The following is a 13,883-nucleotide window of genomic DNA, read 5'->3' on the forward strand; positions in this document are numbered from 1 at the left end:
TAAACAAAAACAGTTTGATAGGACTGGAGAAAGAGTTGGTGGTAGGTTGAGTGGAACTCTCATGGCTTACATTATAAGCTTCTTGGCTATTTGAAGTCTTCTTTTCAGGCAAATGAACATAGATTAATTTTATATTAAGAAAGCCAAGTTTAAAAGTGCCAAGATGGGCTGGCGCCGTGGCTTACTAGGTTAATTCTCCGCCTGTGGCGCTGCACCCCGGGGTTCTAGTCCTGGTCTGGGTGCCAGATTCTGTCCCAGTTGCTCCTCTTCCAGTCCAGCTCTCTGCTGTGGCCCAGGAGTGCAGTGGAGGATGGCCCAGGTGCTTGGGCCCTGCACCTGCATGGAAGACCAGGAGGAAGCACCTGGCTCCTGGCTTTGGATCGGCGCAGTGTGCCGGCCACAATGCGCCAGCCCTAGCAGCCACTTGGGGGATGAACCAGTGGAAAAAGGAAGACCTTTCTCTCTGTCTCTCTCTCTCTCACTGTCTAACTCTGCCTGTCAAAAAATTAAAAATAATAATAATAATAAAAGTGCCAAGATGGCCTGAATGCTCACACACTCCTCTCTGCCTCCCAACAGATTTGCTGTGAGCTGGAAGAGTGTCAGAACCCTTGCCTAGAACTGGAGCCCTTTGAGTGTGGCTGTGATGAGATCCTGGTGTACCAGCAGGAGGATCCTTCTGTGACATGTGATCAAGTGGTTCTCCTTGTCAAGGAAGTCATCAACAGGCGGTGTCCAGAGATGGTTTCCAACAGCCGGACATCCTCAACAGAAGCCGTGGCAGGCAGCGCCCCTCTCTCACAGGGATCCTCCGGGATTATGGAATTGTATGGTTCTGATGTAGAGCCACAACCCAGCTCTGTGAACTTCATAGAAAACCCTCCGGAACTCAACGATTCTAACCAGGCTCAGGTGGATGTCAACGTAGACCTTGTCAGTCCAGATAGTGGGCTGGCTACCATCAGGAGCAGCCGCTCATCCAAGGAGAGCTCGGTTTTCCTCAGTGATGACAGTCCAGTGGGAGAAGGCGCTGGACCTCACCATAGCCTCCTCCCAGGGTTTGACTCCTACAGCCCCATCCCTGAAGGGGCAGTCGCAGAGGAGCACGCACGGTCTGGAGAACACAGTGAACACTTTGACCTCTTCAACTTTGACCCAGCACCCTTGGCTTCTGGGCAATCCCAACCATCTTCCCATTCGGCAGACTATTCCCCAGTGAATGACTTCCCTGATAGCGACTCCTCAGAAGGACAGCTCCCCACTGGGCCCAAGGTGCTGGATGAACTGGGGATCAACATGTCCAATTTTTCATCCAGCTCTCTTTTGTCAGAGGCTGGTAAAGACAGCCTTGTGGAGTTTGATGAGGACTTTGTCCAGAGACAGGAAAGTCCAAGAGATAACCCTGAAAGGAATTTGAACTTGTCAGATTTTGTGGGAGATAAATCTCCTTCTCCTGAGAGGCTGAAAAATATTGGAAAGAGGATCCCCCCAACACCTATGAACAGCTTTGTAGAAAGCTCTCCATCCACCGAGGAGCCAGCCCCACTCTACCCAGAAGCTCTGGCCCAAAAAACAATGGATACAGGTCACACAGGGCCACCTCAGGCCCGGGCACGCTGCAGAAGCTGGTGGGGGGGTTTGGAAATTGACTCTAAAAATATTACTGATGCCTGGAGTTCTGGTGAACAGGAGTCTGTCTTCCAGAGCCCTGATTCATGGAAATATCACAAGCCCAGCCCTGCTGAGAGGAGAGCCTCTGATTCTCTATTTCAACCAAAGAGTCTTGAGTTCCCAAAACCAGGTGCCTGGGAACCTGAGTTCTGTCAGCCTGAATTAGGTAGCAACAATATTCTAGGCCCCAATGAGGAAAGTTTTCAGTTTCAGAACCTGCCCCCTGAGAAATCCCACTTGCCAGATGCTTCTCAACAGGGAACAAACCACCTAATAGAAGACTTTGCTGCTTTGTGGCATTCTGGCCGCTCACCCACAGCAATGCCTGAGCCATGGGGGAATCCCACAGAAGACGATGAGCCAGCTGCTGCAGTGTCATTACCAGCCTGGAGTGCATTTGGTAAAGAAGATAATGCCACAACTTTAAAAAGTACCTGGAACCTGCACCCAACGAGCAGCGAGACACCTTCTGTGAGGGACCCAAATGAGTGGGCAATGGCCAAGAGTGGCTTTTCATTTCCTCCAGAAGACCTACTGGACACTTCACCCAGTGACACAAATGAGCAGGTAGCTCCAGAAATCTGGGTCAGGAAGAACAACGACTCCCAGAACAGCTTCATGTCTGGAAAGCCCAGTTCTGATCTGGATCATGCATGGAGTCATTCTAAGCCCGCGGAGGAAGGCCAGAATAGGTTAGAGGATCCCAACACTAGAGGGAAAACATATGATAAGGTAGATTCCTGGAACCTTTTTGAGGATACTATTAAGAAAGGAGGATCAGATGTCCTAGCTCCTTGGGAAGATTCCTTCTTATCATACAAATGCTCTGATTACAGCGCATCCAACATAGGAGAGGATTCAGTACCTTCCCCCTTAGATACCAACTACTCCACCTCTGATTCTTACACATCACCAACATTTGCTGGAGATGACAAAGAAACAGGAAACAAGCTCTTTGTTGAGGAAGAAGGTCTTGAGTCAAAAGACATTAACTCTGCCGTGGTGGAGGCTGACATTCCTGCCCCGTCGCTGCAGCAGCCACCGAGAAATCGGATCAGCTCAGGTCCTGAGAACCTGGACATGTGGGCTTCACCTTGCGCCAACAATAGTTTGGAAATAAATGCTGCCGTTGATGTAGATAAAGATTTACTCAAGACAGAGGACACAGATGATAAGAACGTCTCTGTGGAAGATGACATGGGGGAAAGCAGCCAGTCTAGCTACGACGACCCCAGCATGATGCACCTGTACAACGAAACAAACAGGCAACTCACACTCCTGCACAGCAGCACCAACTCCCGTCAGGTGGCCCCTGATGGTCTTGACGTGTGGAACAAAGTGATTTTAGAGGACACTCAGTCCACAGCAACCATCTCGGACATGGATAATGATTTGGACTGGGATGACTGTAGTGGGGGTGTGGCCATCACCAGTGACGGCCAAGCAGAAGGATACATGGCTGAAGGTACTGAGCCGGAAACCCGATTTTCAGTGAGACAGCTAGAACCATGGGGCACTGAGTATCAGGAAGCAAATCAAGTAGATTGGGAACTCCCTGCCTCTGCTGAGGATACTCAGGATGCTGCTTCCAACCAATATCACACACTGAACCAGAAGAGTGGACAGCTAATCGCAAATAACATTTGGGATTCCGTCATGAGAGATGAAGACATGTCATCACTCATGTTACCAAGCTCTTCATACATGACAGAGCCGGAACAGAGCAGTTTGCCTCCTGAAAGTCCCAGTCATTCAGCAGATGCTCAGAACAGGTGCATCCCAGATATGCTAGAAGCATCTGCAACCGGTGACTCAGTAGCACTGACCTCGCTGCCTGGCAAGCAGAACACACAGGCAGAAAGCCTGCCAAGCAATACAGTATCCTTGGTGGCCACACTTGAGGATTCAGAGCATTTTGCACACTCAGATGCATGGGAAGGTGATAGCTATGGACAGACTGAAAGTGAGAAGGGAACCAAGGGAGCTACTAACAGGGCACACCTCCATGAGGAGGTGCTGGACTCTGGGGAGAACAGTGCCTTAGGGATTTCTGGAAAAGAGCCAGGTGACCAGGAACTCTCTTCTCCAGTTCCATCTGAACATCAAGAAATCTGCCTTGAAGCAGGCAAAATCAGCTCTCTTTCAAGTACTTCCAGTCCTCAAATGGAGGGACTACCAGAAGTCTTAGGGTATGAGAAAGAGTCTGACCGTCTAGACTCCTGGGATGTGCAAACAGAGATATCCACAAATCACCTGCAGGAAACAGACACCTCTGAAAAACACCCAGTGAACCACAGAAATTCAGCTGAAACGACTGAGATTTCAGATAAAATGAATTTAACAAAAAATACATCTTTATCTGAAATGGATCTTGAGGAAACTGAGGAACTGAAGCCAGACAGAGTGAATGAAGGGCCCCGCCCTGAAGTCCCCCAAAGCCTTGACATTTTGGAGAGCCCTACAGACAGTGATGTGCAGGTCAGTCGTGCAAGTTCTGAGATAACTACACATCTTGAAGCAAAGGCTTCTGAAAACAACCTTCTAGGATCCAGGTCCTCTGGAAAGTCTGATAAAGATAGTATTTCCAGTGAGTATACTCATTCAAGTGCATCAAGTCCTGACTTCAGTGATTCTTCAGCCGCATTGTCTTCCTGGAGCCATGGACCCAGTACCAAGCATCCAAAAGAAAATCAAGATGGTTGGGGTGAAGAGAATCATCAAGAAAGTGAACTCATTACCACTGATGGCCAAATAGAGGTAACCACTCAAATGAAGGACTTTGAGGACACATTTGAAAAGAACTTCAATCAAAAGGTTCCTAAATTTTTAGAGATTTGGGATGACTCAGTGGATGGTGATTCCATATCCTCTTTATCTAGTTCTGAAACAGGTAAATATTCTGAGTATTCAGGTGCATATCAAGAAAGGCGCCTGATGGTTAGCCAGCAGGAGAAAAATGAACTTGACATTCCTGCAACTGTGCAGCCAGTGGATACCAAGGTTGCTCCAGTAAGCCCAGATTCTGATGGTAGTATGGGTACTGACAAGTCAGTGGATAAAAAGATCCACATGGACACTAGTCAAGTTGCTCAGAGGAAATCTGAAGCTTGGGATTCATTGAATGAATCTAATAAGTCCTTGGCCACAGCTGATCCCAAGTCTGAAGAATTTTCTGACCATGAAGGCGGGTCAGAACCAGCAGAGAGCAAGTCACCCCTATCCTGTGACAATCAACAAAGCAGCCCTGATCACTGGAATTTCTCACCACTAACAGAGACTGAAATACAGATCATGGCAGTGGAGAATGAGACAAGATCTTCTCCAGAAACAGAGAAGACAGGAGTGTGGCAGATATCTCCCCAAACTGAGCCAAAGAATGAAGAGCATCCTGAACCGGAAATGCTGAGCTTCTCGGTGGAGAGCACTGAGTGGTGGAGTGCCGCACCACAGGGTGCAAGACCTACTGAGGGTGCTTTGGAAGGGGACCTGTCTAACTCAAGGAGTGTGTTAGAGATGAATTCTTCTGTGTACCAAAATGCAGGTCCCTGGGGAGCGCCCATTCAGAGTGACACTGAATCCCTGGAAACACACTGCATTAACCCTTTCAGTAACAAACATCAGTCTTCCTTTCTGGATTGCAATGGGGAGAACTCTCACGAGCAACTCTGGAACATTCAGCCAAGGGAGCCTGACCCAGATGCCAATCAGTTTAGCCAGCTTGTAATATTGGGCCAAGTTAAAGAACAGGATTCAAGAGAGCAAACCTTCCCATCTTGTGCTGGTGATGAACTCCCTTCAGAAACACGCTCACAAGGGCAATGTCAGGATAGCACACTGGCTGTCTGGGATCAGCCAGACCACGCATTTACTCACACAGAGGAAAATGCATGTGTTATTGCTAATGTCTCAACTATAGAGTGCCAAGAAGCAAATTGGTGGGAACAAGAACATTCATACCTTGATGAAACAACAAATCCAAGCACTGCCACAGAGAATTTCACTGCTGGCAGTCCCCCTACACAATCGATAAGGAAGTCAGACTCTAGCTCTAGGGAGAGCCCCCAAGGTAGCTTTGTTCCAGATATTTTACATGGCAACTTCCCAGAGGGCGGGCAGCTGGCCTCAGCCTCCCCTGATTTGTGGATGGATGCTAAACAGCCCTTCAGTTTGAAAGCAGATGGTGAGAATCCTGACATACTGACTCACTGTGACCAGGACAGCCATTCCCAGGCGTCCAACAGCCCTGATATCTGTCATGATTCTGAAGCAAAGCAAGAGACTGAACAGCGCATCAGTACTTGCACAGAACCTGGTATGCACTCCGGTGAGTTTCATCTCACTGAGCCAAAGACGAGTGCGGAACCATCTCCTGAGCCTAGACGGGAGTCAGTTTCATGTGAGTCAGAACTCTATTCTGAAGACACAGTTCCACTGTCTCCAGTCAGCAATCAAGCAAACATCAACAGCTCATCCCAGCCTGCCTCTCTTCAAGGTTCTCCTGAACCTTCTGATGTAGAAGGGCACAATAATACAGGTTTAAAAGCATCAGAGGAAGAAGCCAGCCCAGACACAGCACCAGTGTTGGAACCTGAGAACAGAACAAACCACAGGATTGAAAATGTGGGAACCAGCATCTTTGTAACTCACCAAGAGCCAAGTGTCGAAGGCCGTGGCTCTTGGGAATCAGAGGACTTTTCTTCTGAAAGTCAGGCAGGTGCAAGGGCCTTGTTTGTTGACACTGAGCAACCTTTTGCTACTGAGAGCCTAGTTGCAGTTAATAATGATTTGCTAGCCTCAGACACTTGTCTGGATGTGAGTGAAGCTGCCTTTGACCACAGCTTCAGTGATGCCTCAGGTCTGAACACATCCACGGGAACAATTGATGACATGAGCAAGCTGACATTATCAGAGGGTCATCCGGAAACTCCAGTTGATGGGGATGCAGGGAAGCAAGATATCTGTTCCTCCGAAGCTTCATGGGGGGACTTTGAATACGATGTCATGGGCCAGAATATCGATGAGGAGTTCCTGAAAGAGCCTGAGCACTTCCTGTATGGTGGTGACCCTCCCGTGGAGGAAGACGCTCTGAAGCACTCGCTGGCACCATACACACCGCCTTTTGATTTGTCCTATCTCACAGAACCTAACCATGGCCCAGAAACAACGGAGAACTCTAGGTCTCCAGAGGATGTGTCTCTGGAGAGTGAAGCAGCGGAGATGTTGCTGTCTGCACTTCCTGATGGAAGAAGTGTGGAAAATCACGCTGAGACCGAAACCACACAGCCTGGACCCCAGCTGACTGTGCTGCATATTCAGGAAGACCCTGAGTCTGTTTCTTTGCCTTCTGGAGCAGATGCCAGCGTGGAGTTATCACCTTCAAACACTGAATGGGAAGTAGAAGCAGTTAATTCTGATTCACCAGCAGGTGGAGACATAGGATCATCAATTGGTAAGAAATAGCCCATTCCTCTAGCTTGTAATACTGCTATTAAAGTAGTGCATTTGTAAAACATAGTCTTACCAATGTGGTAGGAATAAGAGGAACTAGTTACATTTGCCATGCATGCTTAACCAAGTCCTGCATCATAACAGTAAAATCAAATGCCCATATGATGACTATGCCTGATAGTGCACAAGCAAACTGCACATCTCTGCAAAATAAAAAACAGTTCTTAAATTGCCTCCTTTTAGATGATCATTTGCCAGGATCACAAATCACATAATGTGTTAATTAAGCCTTGTTCTCCCCTCTCACCTTCAACATACACTTCTAGGTGCCAGCAAGGGAATATCTGAGTTGGAAGAAGAAAAAATAGTTCCCATCCAAGAGCCTGAGCAAATACAATCAGAATGCCAGGAGGAAATATGTACCAAAAAGAATGAAGATCAGCATGCACTACACATGGATTACATACTTGTAAACCATGGAGAAAATTCACCCCTGAAGTCAGAAACCTGTGAAGCCAGGGAAAGCCTATCTGAACTAGAAGAAGCTCATGTAGACTCTGAGGAACAGAGGCTGTCAGGAACTCAGTTAGCAAGCTCCCCAGCCAAGTGTCAGCCTGCCTCCTTCAATAGGAGAAATAGTCATTCTGCAGAGACAAGGTCTTCTAGTGGGGACAAGAGAGCATCTCTGGAAAGCCCTGCACAAGACCAGAGCTGGATGGTCTTGGGTCTTAGTGCAGTCGGTGATTCGTCATCAGAAGCCAGGGACTCGGGCCCTGGATGTTCTGACAAGACTGGGGAGCCATTCTCTGAACTTGGCATGGACAAGCGTTCCCCAGGGCAGGTGCTGGGGACAATGAAATCTCTAGCATCCTTCACACCCGAGGAAACCTCCAGCCTGGACAGTCAGTCATGGCAGAGCAAGAGCCAAGGCAGCGCTGGCCAAGAGGCAGTGCTGTTGCAGGCTGTCACCCATGACAATGAATGGGAAATGCTTTCACCACAGCCTCGGCAGAAAGACAAGATCCCGGAAACAGAAGTGGAGGAGGAGACAGAATTCCTCGAGTCCACCACCAGGAAACCAAGACCAAATGGGTAAGCAAAAATGCTAGACTGTTTTTCCTGAGAACCATTTTATTTAGAAACCAGGAAAATGCTGAGGGCTTATGGAATATGAAGAGTACCTGGATGAGGGGAACTTTGTGTACATTTATTGCAAGGCACATGATCAAGGAAAGCTGTTCTCAGAGAGCTATACCACAATGAGGATTTGTGTACATTTTTAAGTAAAAAAAAGTCCTCTTTGATTATCAACCAGAGACGTATATCTACCCTCCTGACTCCTACCTATCTCATCTCATTCAACACTTTTGAGTGTTCAACAGGCTGTTTTAAATGAGAGGTGGCACTAACATTGATTCAGCACCTACTGTGTGCATGACACTTAGCACGTGTGATAGTTTAATCCTTACACTGGTCAATTGGTGGGGGTGGGGGAGCACTCAAGGCTCAGAAAGTTTCTATGATTTGCCTGGAATTAGGTAACCAGCATGAACACTTTGGAATTCAAAGCTTTCTGCCTCCAAAATCTGAACTTTTCCAGCTGACTCCTCTGTCCGTCTTACAGAATAAGGCATTTCCTGGTTTTATGTAAGCACCTGACTTTCTGGTAGGGATAAGTGAAATCGGACAAGACCCCCTAAAATTTACACACAGATGTGGCCCCTTAAAGTTCCCCAGAAGCACCATCTGGAGTGCCACATGTGCTACCAGAATGTGGGGTGCCATACGATGTCACCATGAGCTTATTAATAAATCCCCAATATTAATAAGCCCAAGAGGGTTCTTGCCTAATATTTAGAGAAGAATTCTAAATATCGGCACAGATAAACGAGGCAGCATAGTACATTTTAGGGTTTTATTTAGTGAGAAAGATTCATAGGAGAATGAGAGCTTTATTTAAGAGAGAGAGGTGAATAGGGGTTCATACCAAGCACCAGGAACCAGCCACATGGATGAGCATCCAGGCCAGGAAGCCTAGAGCACATGGCCCGAAGGCCATGTGCCCTGGAGGCACAGAGCTACAGCAAGCCCCCTCCTGGTAAGAGGCCAGGGAAGAAGAGAAGAAGGGCAGACACACTGTGTCCCAGGCTTTTAACCTACTTCCAAAGGGGAGTGGTTAATTACCCTGATTGGCTGCTTGGCACCCAGGTGTGGCCAGGTAGGGGGATAAGGTCACACAGGGGCGTGGCGAAGGTGTGGTCTTCCACCTCACAAACCTAATCAGTTTTAACCTGTATGCCTGCCTACTTCATTCCCCCCTCAGAGACTCCATCCCCTTAATCCTAAGAGAGAGTTGATGGCCGTCGAATCATCTCTTCTGTAACTGCTTCCTGCTTATGAGGGGCGTAGTGCAGGCCCTGCCTATCCAGGGTCTGGAGGTCTCTGCCTATCCTATCTAATGAATTTGCTTTGTGAGCTGGAGAAGTCTCAGTCATTGTCAACGTCTGTGTCCCCTACGTGGTCAGTTACTCCCAGAAGTCGAGTTCTGAAACATATAAGTTGTTAATTAGTATAAGCAAAACCAGAACAAAAACAATTGTAAGTGGGGTGCCCCTTTAGATGAAAACAACATATCTTACAGATTCCCAGATAGTGAGTAATAATATGTAGATTATAAACTCATTTAGAGTATAGAGAATTATAATAGAAATCATCAGGTGGCTTTATCATCAATAACAGTTCCCAGAGATAATTAAGAAAGGTAGGTACAGCATGTTTGCCTTAAGGAGACAAAGGCAAAAGCTTTACTTATCCTTTTTGCTTTGAAGTACTTAAGGTTTCTGGTTGGCTTATAGGAACAGTCAGGAATGTCTTTCGCAGTCACCTGTGAAGACTTAAGAGGTAGAAGTTTAATCCTAATTTCACAGAGGTAGCTGTGCTCAATAGCACCTGGTAAGGTCCCTTTTATTTAAGCTCAAACTGATCTGAAGAGGATCTTCTTATGAATGGTTTGCTCAGGAATTTCTAATGTTGGAGTTTTTGTTAAAAACTCCTTGATTCCTAAGAAGACTACATTTTAAGTTGACTCAAAATCTTCATGTGAAACACTCGTTCCCTAATTGGCTGAAGAACTGATAAATAACCATCAAACCGGTGACTCCATTATGCATTCATTTACTCACCACTGGTTTTTGACAGTTTGCCCTGTGCCACATCTGTGGGTAGCCAATGGGTACAGAGCAGGGAACCAGAGTCACTGCGGCCTTCAGGATGCGGGGCTCTGCTGAAACCATCTAAGGTTTTCATTTCCCTTCACTTGCCCCTATATAGCCCTCCTGTTTGCAGGGACAAAAGGGAAAACTGTGGAAAGTAACTCAAGTCAAGGAGGAAATCATGTTTCCTATTTAAAATGTGGTGGAGAAAGGTTTCTTTTTCTTACTCAGTATGGAAACACAAAAACTATGGACACCACATCCCCACTATAAGTCTAGCAATCCGGATTGCAGCCTGGCCCTATCATTACCAGTTCTATGTTTTAGGATTAACCTCAGGCTTAAGTTTCCTCACCCATAAAATTAGTGGTTTGAGCTAGAAGGCCTCAAGCTATTAAATTCTGTGAACCTCATTTGTATGGAGACAGAATGAATCCAGGAGAGCTTTGCATTTACAAATTACATGTCATCATGAAAGGAACAAGAGAAAACAGAAAACATAGCAGGGGGGCGTGAAGGTTAGTGAAGTGCCATAAGGAGTTAGAGGCTATACCGTATTCAAGTGCAGCTTCATAAATCCAGGCATTTTCAGTTGGCCTAATCCTTCTTGCTTCCTGTCAAGCGATTTCCTTCCAGAGCGACCCCAGATTCGTTATCAGAACGAGCAGCAGATGGGTCCCCGCAGCCCTGCTGGCATTGTTATAAATGGCACGGAGAACTCGGGCACCCAGGAGCTGAGCTATTGTCTGGCTTCTTGTCTGCACTTTGCACACGCCCCTGAACACCAATGGATAACAGTTGTGCAACTGTGCCACTCGCTTCTTTTCTGTCAGCAAGATTTCTTAGCTCATCCCCTTCCTGTCAGCCCCTGGAGTAAGGAAACTTTTCTCCTACTTGGGTTTGGGCACATTTTCTCACTGACAATGGCATTATCTTTTGCATAAATAATTTACTCTGAATGTATTTGGCAGTTTCCCTCTGGGCTAGATTTAGAGGGGATGCAGACTTGTCTAAAATGAGTGTTTCTCTAAGTACAGTGCTCAGACCAGCAGCACCCAGCATCCCAGGAGCACTTGTTGGAGCCAGTCATTACTCCACCCTAGATCTCTCTTCAGCAGGAGGAGCTCTGTGGGTGGAAGCTGCCTCCACTGAATTTCAGCCGCCCCTCCCCCCTCCATGTGATTTGGGTACATGCTCAAGTTTGAGGACCATCCTATGTAGGCAATGGTTTGAGTGCTGGCTGCTCCACTTCTGACCCAGCTCCCTGTTAGAGTGCCTGGGAAAGCAGTGGGAGATGGTACAAGTGCTTGGGCCCCTGCACCCATCTGAGAGACCTAGATGAAGCTCTTGGCTCCTGGCTTTAGCCTAGCCCAGCCCCAGCCATTACAGCCATCTGGGGAGTAAACCAGCAGATGGAGGATCTCCCTCTAGGTCTCTCCCACTCTGTGTGTAATTTTCATTTTCAAATAAATAAATCTAAAAAAAAAAAAAAAAGATGTATTCCCAGAGGCCAGTGTTCTGGCTCAGCCAGTATCCCATATTGGAGTGTGAGTTCCAGGCCTGGTTGCTCTGCTTCTGATCCAGCTTCCTGCTAATGTGCCTAAGAAAGCAGCAGATAATGGTTCAAGTGTTTGGGCCTCTGTTACCCACTTTGGGAGACCAGGATGGAGTACCAGGCTTCTGACTTTGGCCTGGTCCAGCCCCAGCTGTTGAAGCCATTTGGAGAATGAACCAGTGAATGGAAAGTTCTCTCTTTCCCTCTCTTCCTATAACTCTGCATTTCAAATAAATAAAAATAGATCTTAAATAATAATAATAATAAATAAGTTAAAAATGTACTCCCAGCCCTCTAAGAGTATGCAGTGTATTTAAGGAGTTATACATAGCAAAAAGGTAGATAATGACATACTTAAACTAGTTAATAGTTAAAATAGCTAATGACCATGTCAGTTTAAATGTAACTATTGTATTAGTCAGCTCTCATTACTTTTAACTAAAACATCTTAGAGGAGCAATGTAGGAAGGGTTATTTTGACTTGCAGTTCGGAGGGTCATAGTTCAAGTTGATTTAAGCATCTGGTGAGGCTGGAGGCTGGAGTGGGAGCTGGGGAGTCACATGACAACCTGGGAAGCAGAGACACAGGGAGCGCACTCTTCCTCTGCCCTCTCTTGGCTAGAAAGCCATAGGGATTCCACGATGGGGCTCCACCCTAGCAACCTAATCCTCAATCCTACCACTTCCCGGAAGACCCACCTTCAGTTACCATTGTTGAATTAAGCCTCTATCTTAATCCATCAACCATTCACCCATTAAATGTTAAATAAGACTTTGAGTTTAAACATCTAAATTAATTTCATGAGCCAAACCTAGTTCAATTCGTAACAACTCCCAATTACAGGCTTGTGCTAGAGACCAGGTACTTAGAAGTAAGTCTCCTGGGATATACACTATCCCCTTTAACAATTGCAACAAGCAAGGCTATGATATGAAGAGAGCCAGCTCTCTAGGGTGCCTTTGTGGAAGAGGTAGCATGCAGAGCCTATTATCTGTCAGACATAGGAGGCAGAATGCCCAGGGCCAGGGTACTTTAAGGAACACATGCGAATGTTGTAGTATCTTTTAAAATCAAAAGAAAACTATGGTTTTATTCATGTGTGGATTATGCTTATCTTTATGTCAACATGGTTGGAAAGCAAATTGAAAGAAAAAAATTTAATGAGGGAAAGGGCCCCTGAGAGTCAGAGGGGCACAGTTAGAGACTGGCATGAAAAGATGGTCAGGATTTGGAACAGCAAAGAAAAAATAGGACGCCAGCCAAGAGGACTGGGAAGAAGAGGCTGTCGGGAATCATGGAGACAGGAAGATAGTCACGGGAGCCACTCAAGGGGGCAGCAGTATTTTCCCAAACCCGAAACTGGAAATATCTTCTGACACCTAATTTCATTATGGGGCAGAATATGCAAAGTCAAGACCATCCTACAAAAATACTAAGACAGAGTCTTCACCAATAGAAGTAGATTCATGGTATATACAATAGGACACATGAGCTGCAAACCTGCTCTCTCTCCTCCCTTTACCCAGCCTCTCCAAACTGACCTGGAGAGCAGCAGGTCATAATTTTAGAGCTGGAGAAAGCTTCGGTAAGATGTTTTTTCTTGTCATAGTACATCTATTGACTTCTTTTTAAAGATTTATTTATTTATTTATTTATTTGAGAGGCAGAGTTACAGACAGAGAGAGGGAGAGAGAGAGAGAGAGAGAGAGGTCCTCCATTCTCTGGTTCACCCTCCAAATGGCCACAACGGCTGGTGCTGAACCTATCTGAAGCCAGGAGCCAGAAGATTCTTCCAGGTCTGCCATGTGGGTGCAAGGCCCAAGCACTTGGGCCATCTTCCACTGCCTTCCCAGGCAATCTGCAGAGTTGGATCAGAAGAGGAGACACTGGGACATGAATCAGTGTCCATATAGGATGCTGGCACTGCAGGTGGAGGCTTAACCACAGCACTGGCCCCTACTGATTGTTTTTAACAGAACTTGTTAGTTGGGCTAGG

The 13,883-nt window shown here is 46.6% G+C and overlaps 1 protein-coding gene across 8 annotated transcripts in view; it reads left to right on the forward strand.

Moving 5' to 3' along the window:
• The window catches only part of PRUNE2 (prune homolog 2 with BCH domain), a 318,783-nt gene that overhangs the window by 216,943 nt on the left and 87,957 nt on the right, over positions 1-13,883 (forward strand). For all 8 annotated transcript variants that reach the window (XR_011379488.2, XM_017341931.4, XM_051858830.3 and 5 more), the window contains exons 8-9: positions 580-7,120; positions 7,446-8,211. Coding sequence is in view for 7 of the 8 variants with exons in the window: in XM_017341931.4 (XP_017197420.2) it covers positions 580-7,120; positions 7,446-8,211 (7,307 nt within the window). In the remaining variant the exon portion in view is untranslated. The remainder of the gene's footprint in view (positions 1-579; positions 7,121-7,445; positions 8,212-13,883) is intronic.

The sequence above is a fragment of the Oryctolagus cuniculus genome, chromosome 1, assembly GCF_051225735.1.
Source record: "Oryctolagus cuniculus isolate XC-2025 breed Fujian yellow rabbit chromosome 1, ASM5122573v1, whole genome shotgun sequence".
Taxonomy (NCBI): Eukaryota; Metazoa; Chordata; class Mammalia; order Lagomorpha; family Leporidae; genus Oryctolagus; species Oryctolagus cuniculus.